The 20,934-nt window shown below is 36.2% G+C and overlaps 1 protein-coding gene across 1 annotated transcript; it reads right to left on the bottom strand.

Moving 5' to 3' along the window:
* Positions 1-11,505: 11,505 nt before the first annotated feature.
* LOC110108191 (protein transport protein sec23-1) lies at positions 11,506-19,920 on the bottom strand. The gene is made up of 2 exons (XM_020838727.2): positions 19,004-19,920; positions 11,506-13,412 (listed from the first exon to the last, which is right to left on the bottom strand). The coding sequence occupies exons 1-2, from the start codon at positions 19,697-19,699 to the stop codon at positions 11,748-11,750; spliced, it is 2,361 nt and encodes a 786-aa protein (XP_020694386.1). The 5' UTR covers positions 19,700-19,920; the 3' UTR covers positions 11,506-11,747.
* Positions 19,921-20,934: the final 1,014 nt, after the last annotated feature.

Genomic DNA, 20,934 nt, shown 5'->3' with positions numbered 1-20,934 from the left:
GTACGTGCTCACTCTAGCTCAAATCATTGCCCACTCATGCCACATATATGTCACGTTAGCTAGCTTCGTCGTGCACACCAACATGCTTATCGTGCTTCTTCCTAGTCTCTCACCTCTTCACTGCGACCGTCCCTTACTCAAACCCCTATATGTATGATGGTTATATTTTTTTGTATATTATTTATAGAATTCAACATTGTGCAAGTAAATAGAGACTTTTATGAATTAAATGTTATGTATGTAAATATCCAAAAAAAAAAAATCACATATAATTTTGATAACAAATTTCTACATTATTCTAGAATAAAGAAGGAAAGAAAGTTTTATACTGCGTTGTAGAATGAGAGAGATATATGAGCAGTGTAATAATTTTGAAAATGTGAAAACATAAACAACCTTTCATCATTCAATTCCTTTTTTTAAGACATTGCATCAAATGCAGCAACTTGATCTTCAAATGGAACATGATTATTGGGGCGTACTGCAAAAAATAAACTTGAACATGTATGAATCTCGATGTATATTTAAATAAAAATGTTTCATAATTAAATTTTGAAGTATCTGAACTTTGATTTTAGTCTATTTATAGTCATACTGAATGTCTCAACAAAACAAATCCAACAACTCCAAAAGTAATTTGATCTGAGTCTGAATGAGCTCAGATCAAATACTTAAACATGATCATACACTTCGAGACATAGTTAGAGGACCAAACAATCTCTGAACCTCTCGTCATTATAGTCAAATCAAGCATCTCCATGATAGCAATCCAAAAAGCCCAAAATTTTCTAATATTAACATCATTAAAGCATTTAAATGCTAAAAAAAATGATTTATGACCGAGAAAATCTATACGTGCCTTATGATGGAGTCTTCTAGATTTTAGTTATTTTTATACTTTCAAATTTCGTTAAATTGACCCTCACTCTCTACATGAAAGAGGACTTAAACATTGTCTTAAGATTCAAGAAAGCTTGGAGATAGAAAATAAAATGAAGTTATATCTCAACACCACCATCAAACAAACATTCAACAAACACCATTAGACCACTAATGTAACGATAATCAAACCACAACTCGATCACCATTGTCAAACCACCGCTTGACTACTTTCATCAACTGCAACTCGACCATCACAATCAAACCACCACCCAATCATTATTGTCAGATTGTTATCATCATACCGCCATCATCGTACGATCTCTTTCATCAAGCCCCATTGTCAGACTACAGTCACCTATCCATTGTTGCTATATTATGATCTTCAAATTGACATTGTCCAATTATCATTACAGGAAAAACATTAATTTTAGATAGATTTCAGGTGAAATTTAAAATTTTTTGAAAAATAATTATAATAAATATTCATAATTATTCATTTTTTTAATTTAGATTAATTAATTTAATAACAATATTTATAATTATTCATTTTTTTAAATTTAGATTAATTAATTTAATAACTTATTGTCAAATCAAATTAATTAAATTAAATATTATTTAGCTAAAATAAAAAAAATATATAGCACGTAGCTCCGACATACTCTGACAGAATTTGAGTAATTTTTTTTTCTAACAACAAATTTTTTCAACAGATTTTTTGGCTTGTATTTGTTTTCTGGTGTTTTTTACCATCAGAAAATTTTTCGTCAGAAATTTGTCGGAATTCTATTTTTTCGAAGGATCTTGCACATTTTCTGACGGATATGGCTATCGGAAATGAGCATTTTGCATGTAGTGTATGATCTTTTGACTATCATTATTTTACTACTATACTCTAACCACCATTACCCAACAATGATTTTCTTATTATTATTACCTAGCTACATTGCCATTTGCTAATTTTTTCTCATGTCATTGCTAACAAAATCAATGCAGGCCTTCACTCACAAGAATATAATGATGTACTCCATCAATGCCAACTTTGACTCCTAGTGTCAACACTAAGATTTATGCTAAACTTATTGATCTCTAATATATTTCTTCAAAGGAGAATGACCAAACAAAAATAAATGATCTATTGAAGATAGCATTGATGCCACAGGCTCTTCCATGCAACTTCCATCACGGAATCTAATATACACATTTTATGTAGATTATGTTGTATCAATGCCTTCCTCAATGAGGTGAAAATGCTCATTTGTAACAAACAACATGCACTAGTGGAATCATTTCAACTGATATTTTCTTTCTAGTTTTATTCTCGTAAAATTTATGATGTCAAATCAAATTTTGACTCTCCATGTAAGCACCAGAATTTACGCTAAACTTCTTAATCTTTAGCTCTTCTCAAAGAATTACTAAACAAACAAAAAACAAGTTGTTAAAGATAGCTCTCATCTCACATTGCTCTTCTAACCTCTATTATGGAATATATTTTATACAATTTATGTCTACTACTTTGTATCAATATCTTCTTCAATTATGGAGAAATGCATCATTTGTAATCGACAACGTACACAAATGGAAACATTTCAAATTTCTACGTAAAAATTTTGATATTTATTATAACTCATCTTTTAACTTTGAGTATGTCAAATCTTCGTATAGACAAAGGCGTCAATATCTCTCTCTACTGTAGTGAATATTTTGAGACACGACAATAACGATTTCCAACCATCACCAGAAATCTACTTTTTCGACGGATCTTGCACATTTTCCGACGGACATGGCTATCAGAAATGAGCATTTTGCTTGTAGTGTATGATCTTTTGATTATCATTATTTGACTATTATACTCTAACCACCATTACCCAACTATGATTTTCTTATTATTATTACCTAGCTACGCTGCCATTTGCTATTTTTTTCTCATGTCATTGCTAACAAAATCAATGCAGGCCTTCACTCACAAGAATGATGTACTCCATCAATGCCAACTTTGACTCCTAGTGTCAACACTAACATTTATGCTAAACTTATTGATCTCAAATATATTGCTTCAAAGGAGAATGACCAAACAAAAATAAATGATCTATTGAAGATAGCACTGATGCCACAGGACTCTTCCAACTTCCATCACGGAATCTAACATACACATTTTATGTAGATTATATATGTTGTATCAATGCCTTACTCAATGATGTGAAAATGCTCATTTGTAACAAACAACATGCACTGGTGGAATCATTTCAACTAGTATTTCCTTTCTAATTTTTTCTTATAAAAATTATGATGTCAAATTAATTTCGACTCTCCATGTAAGCATCAGAATTTATGCTAAACTTCTTAATCTTTAGCTCTCCTCAAATAATTACTAAACAAACAAAAAACTAGTTGTTAAAGATAGCTCTCATCTCATATTGCTCTTCTAACTTCTATTCTGAAATATATTTTATACAATTTATGTCGACTACTTTGTATCAGTATCTTTTTCAATTATGGAGAAATGCATCATTTGTAATCGACAACGTACACAAATGGAAACATTTCAACTGAGTCGGGCCCATGATTTTTTTTTTTTTTTAATTTCTACTTAAAAATTTTGATATTTATTATAACTCATCTTTTATCTTTGAGTATGTCAAATCTTCATATAGACAAAGGCGTAAATATCTCTCTCTACTGTAGTGAATATTTTGAGACACGACAATAATGATTTCCAACCATCACCAATAATTATTGTAAGGATCAAATCCAAATCTTTGAATGCACCAAATAAGCCTGGTATCTGGGAAGCAACTTTTGTAAGATTCAGGATTCGTTTGGGACGATTTTTTTACTGCTTCTTGAAGCAACTTATTGGTATAAAAATTAAAAATTTATACTAAAAAACTGCTTTAAAAAACAGTAAAAAAATCGTCCCAAATGAAACCTCAGAATTTTGCTATATGTACTTGTTTCTAAGCAATAGACAGATCTTGAAGAAATTATGTAGGAGGTAAAATATAATATGGCAAAAAAGAAAAACTCTAACATATAAAAATCAGTTCTGATTTAGTAAATCAGTTAAGAAATTAAGAAAGTAATGCAAATGAATCATCAAAGAGCAATCGCAAAGAGTAAAATATTATCAATTCAGAATCAAACAAAATAATATTATTATTATATTACATCAAAACATTACTATAAATTTCATGGACTCATATGGAAACCGGGCAGAAGCTTCCTCCTCCAGGCTTGCTAATGGCAAAGATAATTAAAGCCATATGGTCTTGCTACTCCAGGCTTGTCATGGTACAGGTCTGCTAAGATCCATCAGTCCCTCATGTTTCATTTGTTTCTTAGATGTGCGGCCAAAAACAATGGAGGCCAAGAACTTTACAGCCTGCAGCTACATCGAATTTATAATGACTTATCTGTGTAAAATTTCCAGGTTTCTATTCATTTACGTTAATTTTCTTAATTCAGACAATTACTGCATAAATTCTATATAATCTCCTCCTTAAAATGCAGCATGATTGTTCTTTCCAACGGTCACAAAAAAAACTAACGGAAGTAATTTCTGTAAGATTTTTTTGCTACTGATAAGTTTTGCTAAGAAAAAAAGCTTGAACTTGAAGAAATTATAATGCAGCTGGAAGCAAAAATACGGAAAATTTGGATATGGGTGGGGGTGATAATCATTCTTCGATGGATCCAAATGCAGACCATTAATCTCTGCAAATTAATTAGCAGTTCTGTCTCATTCTTTCAGCATCATTTGTCTGAAGTTTCAAGTGACTCTTCAGTACTTATTGTATCTTTTATGTTAACTTTATAGCACAGAGACTCGGAAGATCTTTCCACAGATCAAGAAATGCGCGCAGGAGCAGAATCTGTGATTGAGAAACAAAACGTATAATAATAATAATAAAATGTTGCACAGCTTATATTCATGGTTGCAAAATCATAATCTATGAACAAATTATATAATTTTAATTTTTTCAATTGATGCTAAGCTAACGCATCTCCAACCGAAAAACCCATTTTCCATTCTAAAATGACGTAAAACATCAAAATGAAGTAGTTCATCTCTAATGGAACTCCATTTTTTCTTTTTCCGCGCGCTTCTTTGCAAAGGTAACAATCTCTCTGTTATTTCGAGCACTTCCTACGAAGCTAAGCAGAGTGCGAAGGTAAACGCTTTTAGACGTCGGGTTGTTCACCTACCAATTTTTGACATGAGATTTGGAGTTCGAATGCAGTGATTCACGGACAGCATAATCTAAACACCCAAACAAGTTTGGTAAAACTTTGACTAGCAGATTAACTCCTTAGGATAGGATTCATGAAGAAGAATAGGAACCCCAAAAGGACAAAAAGTTCACTCCACATCATTGAAAGGAATTTAAATAGAGAAAATTGAAAATACAGTTCATGAAGGAGCTTATGAGCTTCCTCATAACCATTTTAGCTGTGGTACCCTTTTGTTGCCATTGGATTAGGAAATGGCAAAGGGTGGCCACATACTAGGAGCTATGGAGCTGCTACGGCATATTACATTATTTCCATATTGCAAGAAAACCATTTTAGTTGCAGTGCCTTTTGCTTTTGTGGCTACATACTAGTTTTGCTATTTTTATATATTTAAAAAAAAATACAAAAGCAAAACTTTTATTTCAAGAAAAAAATTCATAGGTATACCAATATAACACATGAGTTTACTAAGGCTTCATTTGAGACGAATTTCTTACTGTTTTTTTAAATAGTTCTTTAGTATCAAAATTAAAATTTTTGTACTAGAAAGCTACTTTAAGAAGCAGTAAGAAAGCCATCCCAAACAAGTTATCAACTAATGCAAGAAAAATCTCTTTTTTTTTTGTGTGTACGAGAATATTCTGATCAAGATTAGATCACTAAGGGCCTCAAAATCATTGATTTACTATGATACTTAGAAGTGATCGATTACTCTATATTATACTCATCTCAAAGTAAATCAAACGATCTAGAAACTAATTCTCTCTATTTTCTTCTATAATATATGATTAATCTTTTTATCATATTATACTTACAAATATCAAATAATTTAATTATATTATTAAACAATCTAATTTATTTGAGGAAACAGATATAAAATATCAACTTCACATATCATAGCATTTAAGCATATTTTTTACAAAATTTGAATAAAGATATTCAAATCCAAATTTAATATATTAATATATATTGACTTTTTTCCCTATGTTTCCTGCTTCAGCTGCATGATAAGTGCTTGTTCTGTATAAGTATACATACATACTGCGGTTGCTTCTCATGTAAACAACTGTAGTCTCTTATAGGAGCCAAAGCTTGGAAAGAAATAGGAGAATGGATTGCAGAATACTATTGACAGCTTTGATGGACCCTTCATTGAGCTGCTCAATAAAGGAGACAGGAAATCATCTGCAGTTTGGGCTGTAGCAATAATTTTAATCCCTTCAAGGAATTAGACAACTAGGAGATTATTTGGGGTGGCACTTGTTTTTTGTTTTGGCTTTTATTTGAAAAAAAATAATGATGTAATTAGGATAATATTAAAATTTTAGAAAAAAATTAAAATAGTTTCCAAACTATTCGGATGTGGCTAGGAGTGTCAATATTTGATATGACACGAAAAGCCGACTTGAGCCCAGCCCAAAAAATTTCAGGTTAAATCCGACCCGATTTCAAAAAGTGTCGGGTTCGGGTTGACCCCAGCAACTTGAACTCAACCATGGTTAACTCGGGAAAAACGGGTCTCATTCATGTCACGTTCGGATGAGTCTCGTCGCGTCACATCCCGTCCGCGTGAGTCTCGTCCGAGTCAGCGACCCGTCCGCGCTGAATGCCTGTCGTCCCATCTACGTTTGTGCTACCAGCCTCACTGTCCCATCCGCGATGCTAGCCTGCCGTCGACGTGATCCCCTCCATCCAACACCTCTTTTGACAACGTTCCAACTGGCATGCCGTGACGCGAGCCGCTCCACCCCGCCGTCTAGCCGTATATGCGAGCCCCGCCGTCTCGCCGTCAATGCGAGCCCTTCCATCCAACGCCTCCTTCGATGAATTTCCAACTAGCATGCCGTCGACGTGAGCCACTCCGCCCCACCGTCCCGCCGTCGACGCCATCCCCATTGTACCAAGTTTACAAAAATCGTGTCGGGTCTGGTCAACCCGATAACCCGACAGGTCGTGGTCGGGTTCTTATTTTTGACCCGTTTACCAAATGGGCCGAGTTTGGATGAACTCGTTTGAACCTGAGTCAATTTTAGGTTCGACCCGAAACCCGAAATTGACACCCCTATATGTTGCCAATTTAATCTCAGAGTACCATATTGACCCAATTTAGTCCATACAAAATTGATTCAAAATAGTCTCTTATGTTGTAAATGTGATATAAAATTGATCTCAATTTAGTCCATCGACTTTACAAAATTGATTCTTATTTAGTTATGAAGTGACCATTGTGGATTAATTTTGTATAGTTAAAATATTAAATTGAAGCAACATTATACCTATAACTAAATGGCCATATATGGATAATTTGGTGATTATTTCGAAATTTAAGCCATAAAAATCTTATCTTTGATTCTTTAATGATTATATATATAACAAAATTTTTAGAAATATTTATTTTTATGCATAAGCAACCAAAAAGAGTCTTAGTGAAGAGCATGTTTTAATGGCTGCCTCTTACTGAAAGCTTCAAACAGTTGCAGTCAAAACATTTGAAAACAATTTTAGCAGTGCTGTAGTCATTTTGGCACTGTTTGATTTGAAGGAATTAAAAGAGAGGAAATAAAGAAAAGGAAATAAATAAATGATAAAGGAATTGATTTAAAATGAAATTTTTATCGACTTTTTTAATTAGGATAAATTGAGAGAAAAAATATTATTTTATTTTTGTTCGGTTGATAAAAAATGATATTTTTATTTCTTATGAGAAGGGACATATGAGTTATAGTGAGCAGCTGATATATTTGCTAGGTAAATTTTATCATCCTTAATTAAATTGAAATGAAAATGTTTAGTAAATTTCATTTACATTTTTCCTAATTCCTTCATATGCTAAAGACACCATTTGTAACAAATGATATAATTCAAAACTTAGTTTAAGAAACTTATTTGGCTTTGTTCATTTGATTGAGCTGCTTATTTAAGATACTATCAAAAATTTATCAAGAATGTTCGGGTGAATGAGTGGCTTCACTCTCAGAGATAATGCGATAAAATATGTACATAAAAGGGTTGAAGTAGCTCCAGTGACAGATAAGATTAGAGAGAGTTGTCAAACATAGTTTTGACACATAAAATATCAGTCTTCTGATGACTTGGTTAGGGCATCTCCAACCGAGAAACCCATTTTCCAATCTAAAATGCAGTAAAGCTTCAAAATATTGTAATTCATCTCCAATCGAACTGAATTTCTTTCTTCTTTTGCACGCTTCCTACGTAGGTAACCATCTCTCTCCTCTTTCGCGTACTTTTCTCCTCTTTCGCGCTCTTCTTCGGCAAATTCCGCAACTTAATTTTATTGGCGTCGAATTGTTCACCTACTGAATTTTGGCATGAGATTTAGAGTTCGACTACAGTGAATGGCGAAAGGCATACAGTGGTATACAGTTAGGTTGAAGATGGTCTTAGGAGAGTAGATGTATTGAATTTGACCTATGTTAACAAAGATAAAGTCAAACCTAAAAAAGACTTGGCTAGAACATATTAGAAATGATCTGTTTTTATCAAATTTAAATGAGAATTTGACTATTAACAAAACACAAGTAACAAAAAAAGAAAAAAGAAATTCATGTAGCCGACCCTATATGGTGGGATAAAGGTTTGATTTTGTTGTTGTGGGGGAATGGTTGAGAATGCAAATAATATAGAAGAGGTTCAAATTCATGATAGCAACTTTGACCAAACTAATTGATACCTAAAAAAAAAAGAAATTTTATTCCTAAATTCTATATTGCAAAATTTTTCCTCTTAATTTCACAGCTCAAAAACTTGGTAAGTTTTTTTTTTGGGTAAATTTGGGGCAAAGTCCTTTTTATATATCAAAAAAGATTACAAGTAAAAGGAACATAAAATATAATCCTAAATCTCAAAAACAGGAGATAAAGGACTCTAAAGAAGAAAAAATACAATTCAGAAAGAGAACCCAGCAAGCTGAAGAGCCTTAAAGGACTCAGGTTGTTCTGGCTTAAGATAGTGCTCGGAAGGGTCCATCCAGAACAAAACCCCTGGTTGCCAACAAGGCCGTCCAAGGGAATGCTGAAGGTCAGCGATCATCATTATCCTTTCAAAAATAAGAGTCCAGGCATCCCGTAGAGGCAACAAAATTACAAGAACCTCAAAAACCGCAGGAGTAGAGGCAGCTGCCACAAGAACAGTAAACAGTAGCTACAAAATTCTCCAATCAAAAAGATCATTTCTGCTTCCAGCCATGGGTTTTAATAGTAATAGCTCTCCTAATATTGACAGTGACAGTAGCTTGGCATTCAGAATTTCCACCAAAAATCCTCTCGTTCCTAGCTCTCCAGAGAAAATAGATAGTGGCAGAAACCGTGAGGAGGAACAATCTATTTGTTTGGGCATTAAAACCTTGGTCACAAACACTATCATAAACTTGAAAAAGATTTGGTTTCATCAGCCAACTATTAAGCCAAGGAAGCAAAGATTTAGCAATGGAGAAAGCAAATCTGCAGTCAAAAAATAGGTGGCTAAGATTTTCCATGTCCTCATGACAAAAGCAGCAAGTGTTATGAGTTGTGATTCCCCTGGCAGCAAGAACATCATAAGTTTTCAAACCACCATTGAAAGCAAGCCAGGCGTACACAGAAAAACGAAGGGCAGCTTTTTTATGCCAAACAAACTTGCTTGGTAAGTTTTTTAATCAAAAATCTATTGACACCCTCAGTTACATTAAACGGGTTTATAGTACATCAATTATGCTATTATTAATGACATCGTAACCATAATGGATGGGCTGCAAGGGCTTAACGAGTTAAGGTAAATGCATTAAAATTTTACTTTCATCAGCTTTCTTACTATTTTTTAAAGTAATTTTTTTATATAAAATTTTTTAATTCAAAAAATTTTTACATTAAAAATGTATTTTAAAAATCACTAAGAAAGCTATCACCAAAAGAAGCCTAAAATTTTTTTTAATTAGGATAACATTTGACTACTATTTTTCACAATAACAACAACAACAACATCAATCATTTGCCCCACTAAGGCTTCGTTTGGGACGGCTTTTTTATTACTTTCTAAAACGGAGTTTTATTACAAATTTTTTTATTTTTTTATTAAAACTCCGTTTTAGAAAGCAGTCAAAAAGCCGTCCCAAACAAAGCCTAAGTGAGGTCGGCTACATTAAAAGTCAAATTTTTGTTTAAATCTAATAAAAAATACAATTTCTAATATTTTCTAACCAAGACTTTTTAGATCTATCTCTACCTTTCTTAACATAAGTCAAATCTAATACATTTTCCTAACGAGGCCATCGGAAGGCCGTCATTTTATGTGACCAAACCATCTAATGCGACTCTCTCTCTCTCTAATATCATCTTCCACTAGAGCTATTCCAACTTTTTCACGTATAAGCTAATTTCGTATGCTTATTTTTTCACTTCTAAAAACTTTTAGCGCTGGAAAAATTGTTGTAAAAAATAAAATATATATATATCCCAAATGAAACATGACAACCATCACTCGAGTCACAAATTAATATATTCTGAATAAACATCTTATGCACGTATTCTCACAATTTAGACTTCCATTTGTGACGACTTTTTTATTGCTCGTATTTCAAATATCAATGAAACTAAAAGGTCATAAAAGCCATATTTAATAGAAAGAAGAACCCTATAAATCAAAGTTTAATTAGGATATACCATTGATCCTATGCTAATTAGACATATAGATACATCAAATTTTGTTTTGCTAATATTCAGACGAATTACATCATAATTGAATAGTTTCCTCTTGAATTTTCAATCGACAAAAAGACTATTTAGACCCAAAAAAATCAGCAGGTAGGGCTTGGAAATCATGATGCAATTGCTGTTGCTGGTCCAAAGAAGCCACAAATGACAGACCACTTGACTAAACTGTAAAAGAAAATAATTTCTCCCTTTTACATTAAAAAAAAAGGGCTCGATTTAATTTTATGCATCCATTGTTTTTCACACCAACCTAAATTTAGGTTGGATTTACCCTTAAAGACAGGATACGAAATGAGCATCATATACGTGAAAAGGTTAGAGCAGCTCCAGTGGAAGATAAGATTAGAGAGTAGTCACCTTAGATGATTTGGTCACATAAAACGACGACTTCCGATGACTCGGTTAGTAAAGTAGATATATTAGATTTGACTTATATCAAGAAAGATAGAGGTAGACCTAAAAAAAACTTGGTTATAAAATATTAGAAATGATCTTTCTTTATTAGATTTAAACAAGAATTTGACTTTTAACTAGACACAATAGAGAAAAAGGATTCATATAGCCAACCCCACGTAGCGAGACAAAAGCTTGATGTTGTTGTTGTTGTTGCTGAATTGTTTCCTCGCACCAACCTAAATTCCCATATACTGAAGGATCAAACAAGATCAAAGAACTCAATAAATATGCACACTGGCCTACACCCTGGTAGACTCACAAGGATTAACTGAAGCCCAAAATAAAAAGATATAGGCTTGAGAATTTTAAAAAGAAAAAAATGAACCCAATTTTACAAGCAGCAACAAAACAAAAAAACAAAAAAAGTTTCTTTCCCTTCAAAATCCTCTATTTTCACTACCTGTGTTAAACATGATAAATTAAACAAAGATGTGGATGCAAACCTTGTAAGATTACAAAACCTTCTGGTCATCCCTGAACAGCCAGAGACTGAAGATGCTCAAGAAAAGCCTGAAGGCTAACATCATCAGTGAACATGACCTCCGATCCATCCGCAAGCCTAGTATTATGCGTCGCCGACGGGTTCAGCCTAGCAAGGAGAAACCTAGCCTGGCTTCCATGTTGGTCACATTTAATTAGCTTTGGCACCGGAATCCTACCCTCAATCAGCTCTTCTGCATCCATCTCGGCAGCCTCCAATAGCTTCCTCAGGTTTTCATTGCTCTGATCTTTATCAAACCCTAATTTCCTCCATTGAGCAATCTTAGACCCATAATGTATCACTACATGGAAATAGGAATCAAAGAGTAAGATCACATCAGGTGACACTGAGCTAATGTCAAGAAGAACTGGCATTGGTGGCCCATCAAAAGAGTACTGGAAGAGTGTGGGTTGGACCATGATGAGTGATCCAGTGACACCTTCCCGGTTAAATGCAATCCCAAAGAAAGCTGTCTCATCCGGGCTGTAGTTGAAGATATCAATGAATTGGGATCTCCTCAGGTAGTACATGAACTGTGGGTACAGGGAGAAACCCGATGGCAGGCGGAAGGTCGATGGATCCTCGGGTACGTAGTCGCCAAATTTGGCAGTGAAACGGATGAGCATCTTATCTAGCCATCTGATCACATCGCGAGCATGGTAAACCTCTGCGCGATTGACTGCGAGACGTGCCATGATGGTTGCTGCTGCTTCCTGGTCAAATCCTGAGCTGATATCCAGAGGGCACGCTTCAGGAGCCCATCTCCTTGCAGCAGTGGTCACCCTTAAGCGAATGCTGCCATTTCCATGGCGGTACCTAGTCTTGAACTGAATAAAGAAGACTGGCCCTGGTTCATTATTTGGCTGATTACTGTCCACTTGGAAGATGAAGGCTATGGTTGTTTTGTTTGTGAGTGTGCTGGTCTTCCATGAGCTGGTTCCTCCCTGACCAATCTCCTTTTCACAGACCGAGCTGTTCTTGGTCCGAAGAGAGATGCATGGACCAAGTGCCCCACAGATCTTGACCTCCTTGGTTGTCACCAACTCAATTGTCGCATCGAAATTCATGTCGAGGTGATCAGTTCCAACATGCTTAAAGATCTGTCTCAAGCACTTCTTAAACTGTTCAGATTCGAATGATTCTGCTAGTATTAGAAGGCCGCCGGATGTTTCGATTGGGATCCTCATCTCTGCAGCTCCAACCTGATCGAGAGAGCAAGCAAAGAGATCAAGAACAAAGGATCTTTCTAGTAACCTTTGGGAAATTTTTTGGTAGAAGTTGCAAGCCTTTCCATGTAAGTAAGCATTTCCGTTTATAATATCTTGTTGGGTTCGGATAGCCTTACTGTGGTCAATCTCAGCAACCATCCCAGGGCCAGTGGTGGCCAGACCTGAAGTAAAGACCATCACCCGGCCACCAGAGTTGGGAGAATAACCTTCCAAGAGGGCAATAGAGGTCGAAATAGCCGCACCTGTGGCTCTCAAAGGGTGATGCCCTGCCAAGGCATCTGACATCTTGTGCAGCTCTTCAATTGCAGTGGAGAAATTGAACTCACATTCTGCAACTGGAAGTAGAAATCCTTGCTTTTGAAGAGACTGCGAAGTTGCTGGCACTTGACTCTGAAGGTGAGATACACCAAGCAGCTCTTGGATCTGCAAAAATATGCACAATAAAAAATAGTAAGAAACTATGGGTAATACCGCTACCAAACAGGTTATATCCAGACTCCCTGAACTTTTTACAGAGGAAAATTATTTGACAAAGAGAAACAATTCCTCCTTTGTAACATGATTGGTAGTAAACATAACAGCTGCTTTCAAAAGACGGTTTTGTAGACTGGTGTATTAATGAATTTATAAACATTATGATTTGTACCCTTCAAACAGGCAAAGAAATGCAACAAAGAAAAACAGATTCCAGGGAAACCTAATTGTGATGTGAAGCACAACCTGGAAAGTCTTTCAGGAAGCATATCTGATTACTGGCTTTGGATAAATAAGCAAATACATAAAATAATGTAAATATCCACATTGATAGATATATATATTCATAAATAGATAAAACAGAGAAAGGAGTGAGAAATAGAGGCATCTACACAATGATTATCAGACATCCTAACAATGCATTAGAATAAGTAAATGGTACAAAATCCAAAAGCAAATTGGCTTAATCACCTTCATGTACTTGAGATGTTAAAAAGAAAATTTCAACATAAAAAAGAATGCAATAATAAAAGTGCAATGAGACGGCAATACAACAACAACAAGTCTTTATTACACTATGTGGGGTCAGCTATATGAATCCTTTTTCTCCGTTGTGTATAATTTTGATCTTTACATCAATCACAAAGCTTTAATTAGCAACTCGTTCACAATTTAATTTTGATTCAGGAAAACCTTTGAATCTCCTCAAAGACATTTATATGATTTAAAAACAAATAGCTGGCAAAACTAGTTGCACATCGCGTGAACCTACGAAAGAATCAAACTGACAAAAAAAGAATCACGTCAGTCTGAAAGCTTACCAGCAATCTCTTACGCGAAAGCGGAATCGCATGAACTTGCGAAGGAATCAGACTAACAAACGAAGGCGGAATCGCATGAACAAAAGCGGAATCACATGAACGAAGTCGGAATAAGACGGACAAACGGAGGTATTGAAGAATCTCGGGGAAGCAAAACACGAACTCTCGTCATTCATGAGGGTTCTGGCTGCATAAACCTAACTAAATTCTAATAAAAACCTAACTAAAATTCATTATTATATTACTTTAGATATTAAAAATATATAAGTATGAAAATATATGTAATTACATTAAAAACCCATTAAATAAAATTGTGCGCGCCATGCGCCATTGTGCGCATCATTTTGATCCTTTTACGTCATGGCATAGAGATGGCACCACAGGTGCATTGTTCCCCGCCATAGAGCAACATTTTACGTCATTGACAAGTATGTATGGCACTTAGCTAAATCACTTTAACTGATGCCCTCTTAGCTTACACCTCATAAAGTTAGTATTTTGGCATTTCCAACCAACCAACAATTTTTAATGATGAAATCACTGTTGTTGTAGCATAGAAGTTTAATATTCCAAGGCATTTCTCTCTACTTATCCATTTAAACCCTATAACTCCCCAACATACACGTACACGCCCTATCCAGTTCTACAAACTACATCTACCCCATTAGCCACTCTAATCCTAAATGCATCATTAAACCCATTATCCCGACCAATTCAAACTTGCTATTACGAAGAATATACTTGTGACAATCGGTTCATCCGGCCGGTTCAATTGAACTGGCAGGCCCCCTAATAATAACCGCAAGCAGGCGTTCGCAAACATAAAATGGGCGGATCGTGACAGAGGCCGAAACGAGCGGCCGAATGCGTGCGAAAGTATTTGGGGATAGTTTCTTTCGCCATTTTTAGCAATCAATCGCATTGGAGGATAAGATTTATCAATTTATTTTTATTCATATCGCTAACGAAGTGATAATTTGGAAGAAATTTCAACAAACGAGATGAACGACTAAGGAAAAGATGGAAGAAGATTTGTTGGATTTTCTTTCCATTTTTGTATAAATTTTCTCGTTTTACTTCATTTAAAGCAAATGACATTTTCATAAAGGGAAAAAAAAAAGATATTTGGAAGCGAGGGGAAGAAATTTTGAAAGAAAAAAAAAAGAAACTGGGATTTGAAAAATCCCCTTTTTGTAAGTAAAATTCCTATTATATAATTTTTCTTAAATTTATTAATAAATCCTATTTTATGAAAATTTATATTGTTTAATTTTAGGAATTTTAGAAGGAAAGAGATCAAGTTGCAGGAGTTTGATTCTTTAATTCAACAAGAAAGAAAATTATTTGATAAAAGGGAAACGGAAAATAACAAGATACAATTGATCCTCTATTCAAGAGGAGGATCGATCTCTCCCAAATCTCTAGACGCCGCTAGAGCCCAAAGAAATCCTAAATCTAAGATATCTCAAATTTCAGCCAAATTCAAGATGACTTAACCCTAGGAAAACAAACTATTTAATGCATACAAATCAAAAGGAAATCCCTAAACAGTCCCTAAATTCAAATTCCCCTCCAAAATCCTTCAAAAATCCTTCCTAACCAGCTCTCTTAGTCCGGTGGTTCTATTCGACAGCACAGAGAGGCGGAAAAACTTCCGCCTTTGTTTTCGCAGACCAGTCCCGTGTGGACTGGCTAGACCGGTCAGAAAGACCGATCTAACAATACTCCCCTCCCAAAGATCCACCTTAGACGACACCCTCCATTCCTTCTTCATCACAAACAATAAGAACCTAAAGAGTTTGTTCCTTACACATGTGCCTCGGCACATACCTCTCGTCACATCTGAAACAGAGCCTTTTTGCGCTCTTCTCCTATAGTTTTGTCTATGTGAGCTTCTTGAAGTTGTCCCCAGGCCTTCCTCCTGCAGTCTTTTCTTTCGAAGTCCCTCGAAGAGTATCCGGTGTTGGCTCCTTGGATTTCAATAAGGTGGTGGTCATCTTCTACGAGCCTCCTGAGTTGCTACCTCCCGTCTCTCCCTCCAGGTGCCTCTTATCTTCTACAAATTGAGTTAGCTCCATAACCTCTCCCAAGTCATGAGGCCTCATTACTCTAACCGCTGTTAGGATCTCTGGTGTCAATCCCTTCATGAAGTTGTCCTCTAGCACTGACTCAGAAAGGCGGTCCAATCGGCTAGCAAGGTACACAAATCTCTCCCGGTACTCCGTCACTGAACCCTCCTATGTCAAGGCAAAGAACTACTCGTAGAAGTTTCCTCCCTTGTCAATTTGGAAACGTTCTACTAAACAATCATTGAACTCTCTCCAACTCCGTATGGGTCGTCGCATGTCCCTCCACTGATACCAAGACAAAGCCTTCCCTTTTAAACATAGGCCCGTCGTCGTCAGTCTCTCCTCCTCTGTCAATCCATTGACGGCGAAATATCTTTTTACCTTGTAGATCCACCTGTGTGCATCCTCCCCCTCAAAGATTGGCATCTTCAGTTTCCTCACCCTCAGGTCACACCCGTTTCCCCTAAATCCTCCATAACCTCCCATTCCTCGAAGCGGAGGTGCTCCCCAATTGTAACGATCTTTCCTCCGATCATCATACCCAAACCATTCATCAACCCCTCTTTCAAAATCAACACCCCGACGATCGAAATCATCCCCTTTCCTTACAAATCAGCATCCCTTCTTGTGTAGCCAATGCTCATCTCCTTCCTCTAAAGTGGTTCTATAGGAGGCATTTCGTCTTCTCCCTCCAGGATCTTTACTTCTGGCTTTTCCGTTCCCCTAAACGTATTAGGGTTCTCATCTCTTCCATGGCCACCGGTAATTTCCTTTGCTCCCAATGTCACCGGTTTGGTTTTGGCTTCAAGCAATTTCTTCAACATGTCTTCCACCACGACGAACTTTTCCTCTATCTTTTCATTGACAGATGCAATCTAAATTTAAGAATCAACCATCTTTTCCTCAAAATATGCTTTGTGTTGCCCAAGTTTTCCCTCTAAAACTTCCACTTTCCTTACGGCCATTGGTTCCCCTTCGATCGACGTGCTCTTATACCAATTTGATAGGAAGCACTTGTAGATCTCAAGTATTTCCTATCAATCTTCAAAAACTACGAGCTTTCTCTACCAAAATCCACACAAAATTACAAAAACAGTAGATAATTTGTATTATTTGATAAAAGGGAAACGAAAAATAACAAGATACAATTGATCCTATATTCGAGAGGAGTATCGATCTCTCCCAAATCTCTAGACGCCGCTGGAGCCCAAAGAAATTCTAAATCTAAGAGATCTCAAATTTCAGCCAAATCCAAGATGCCCTAACCCTAGGAAAATAAACTATTTAATGCATACAAATCAAAAGGAAATCCCTAAACAGTCCCTATATTCAAATTTCCCTCCCAAATCCCTCAAAAATCCTTCCTAATCAGCTCTCTTGGTTCGACGGTTCTGTTCGGCAGCACAGAGAGGCAGAAAAACTTCCGCCTCTGTTTCCGCAGACTGGTCCCGTGTGGACCGGCTAGATCGGTCCAATGGACCGGTCTAACAGATGCATCTATCTATATATATGTATATATTGCATATTATATCCGCATTAGAAATCATTGAATTAAAAATATCTTGCATCATCATCTCAACAATTTGTGGCCATTTACATTTAATCATTCCTCCCAATCCATGTTTATCAATATCTTTCCACCATGTTGCTTCAAATTCTTTGATATTCTTTTTAAAGAGATCATAACTACTTTAGCTTTGCCAATTTCTTATCCCCTACTCCTAGCTCCCATAGCTCCTTCTTGAACACAGCACACACACAGAGACACAATACCAAACTCCCCAAATGTTCTACTTTCCTGAATATTCATAAGTTACCTAGTTGCCAGCATCAACACAAGGAAACAAAATCCAAAAAACAATATAAAAAAGTTTTTGTAAGTGTTTTATTTAGCAACTACAGAGATGCAAATCCCCTTGCATTTTTATCATACGTATAACCAAGAATTTTCATTTCTGGAAGGTCCTCTGCAATTAAAAACCATGCACTAAATTGAAAATTTTAAGTTCCCAGAAAATGACCACAATCAAAAGTTTTCAATCTAAATAAAAAGTTAACACTATCGGAAAAAGATATGCAACTGTCTAAATCATGAATGGTGCTAATTAAAGTATGAAGGATGCAGTGCTAAAGAGGTGACATAACATGTTAGACGATTTACCACGGTACCACCTTTAATGGAATATTTTTTTAAAATGTACCAGTACCAAATACGGAATATAATGCAAGGGAATCAAATCAAAGAAGGATCGCATATTATAGGGGAAATACCGAAGACTTTAAAATGAGCTTGACTACAGACTGTAAAAATCGATTAGAACTTGAATAGCTTAATTGCATGCTCAAGCATAATTCAAATATTTTGCACCTTTCTCGTTTATATATCACCTTAACAGAATAGCTTCGTTGAATTCAGCCCCAAAAAGAGGGCTGAGGATTCATGGTTGCTATCCATAGCTCGAGCATTCCATATAAAAGCAATCAACTAAGTAAATCAATGTTCCTCGAGACCACACTTCACAGCTTTCTATCAAAATGATTCTAAACAGCAAGAGACGTTTTCTACCATCTAACACATATTTTTGGTCAAACAGTCATGCATACCGGCAATAAAACAGACTGGACAACCTACATGATATTGTACGCATACCTTCACTGAAGAAAGCTCTCGGTCACCGCAGAAGAGCATAACTCTGGAGCACTCAGCATAGCCGAGGTCATGTAACCACACCATCGAACCAAACGAGACAAGCCCCACCAGCGCATTCTCCGGAAGATGCGCTACCACGTGCAAAATCTCATTCTTAAGCGCCCGGAGCTCCTCCTCCGCCGAGCATACGTCCACGACAAACACGAACGACGGTCCAGGTGACTGCACTATAGCCGGCGAAGGCGCTGCCACCGATGCGGAGGAAAGAGAAGAAGTCAACGAAGCAAACGATGAGCTCGAGGAAAAGGACTTGTGCAAAAAGCCGCTAGGATTAGGGTTAGGGCTTTTGTAGGGGAGGAGGTACTCTACGGTGCTATGGGTGGGGAATAGCTCGGCAGGGAGGTTGTGATCGGCTATTCCGGGGTAGGAGCGGAGAAATGGATTCTTGTGGTGGCAGAAAGAGCAGATCCAGATGGCGGAGCGGTAGTCGACGCGGGCGTAAGGATTTAGCGCGGCACGGCAGCGGGAGCAGAACAAAGGCTCGTAGGGGAGAATCGGGAGGTCACTGAGGGGCATTAATGGCGTGCATATTACGCTCAAGGGGACGACGAGTGCGGCAGCGACGGAGCGTGACGAAGGCCACGCATTCCACGGCCAACGGAGGCCTTCCACTGCCTCCAGCTCGGTGAAGTCCATCGTAGAAGACGCGGCGGCGATAGGCGGCGGAAGGCGACCGGTTGCATGGGGAACCCTACGAGGAGTTAAGATTTAGGAGGACGATCGATTGGAAGGAATCACGTTGGTTGCCGCAGCGACCACTGACGCCGCCATTGTTCCGCAGTCGGAAAGAGGATCAGAAGTATAACAACTGTTTCGATTATGAGTGAAATTTGTGATTAGAGTTGGTTGCCATAAGCTGTTGGTCATATATTTTATAATTCAAAAAATAAATCTTATAAAAATTAACGAAATTCGGGCCTAGTATTCATGTTGCATGGAAATAAATTTAATTTTTTTTTTATAAATTAGATCCGAGTGCTCGTCCTCTTTAAAAAAAAAACCTCAATTTATGCTAAATTTTATAAAAGAGTTATTTACATATTTATTAAGATACTCAAATGATTAATAAATAATAAATTATGAAGGAAATTAATATGAGCCATTTGATTGAGGTTTGAGAGTTTAAAAAGTTTAAGATGTCTATTACATTAATGATCATCAACGACAACCACCACCATCAATCACAGCTACTAAAGCCTAACTTTTGTCATCATTAGATTTTAATTGTCTCATTGTGAACATCCAACTCTTAGGGGCTGTTTGGTATACGGATTTAGGCGGATTTAAGGCCGGATTTGGACGAAATCCAGCCAAACGGCCTAAAATGCGAATCCAAATCTCACGGCAAACGAAATCCTCCGTGGACGAAAAATTCCGCCGATTCGCTCTAAATCCCGGATTTCCGAAATCCTTTGGTTCGGCGGATTTACGGGATTTGGCCGAAGAAGCGTGCGAAAGGGAGAAAGTTACATTCACAGCAAGCGAGCTCCCGTCGTTGCTTCAGATCAATGTATGTAGTCGAAGGAGCAAAGTCGAACAGCGACGATGAAGAACTCTTGAAAATTTTAGGTGCGAAGGAACAAAGCCGAACGAAATACAGGAGGGAAAAAGTAAAACCTAGACACTTCTAATTGTTGAATAATTTAATTAATATAATTTAAAATATTAATAATTAAGTGAAATTAATTAAATAATATTTAAATAATTGATAAAATTATTAGTTAAATACTTAGTTATTTCAAAATAATTAATAGGATTAAATATGATCTAAAATTAAAAAAATTATTATAAAATATTATAAATAATAATTAAAAAATTAATTAGTATTAATAAAGTTTTGTTATATTTTATTTAAACTTTTCTTGTCGTGC

Source organism: Dendrobium catenatum, unplaced genomic scaffold (genome assembly GCF_001605985.2).
Source record: "Dendrobium catenatum unplaced genomic scaffold, ASM160598v2 fragScaff_scaffold_1574, whole genome shotgun sequence".
NCBI classification, from domain to species: Eukaryota; Viridiplantae; Streptophyta; class Magnoliopsida; order Asparagales; family Orchidaceae; genus Dendrobium; species Dendrobium catenatum.
The sequence above is the reverse complement of the archived record's forward strand: the minus strand, read 5'-3'. Positions and strand labels throughout refer to the sequence as shown.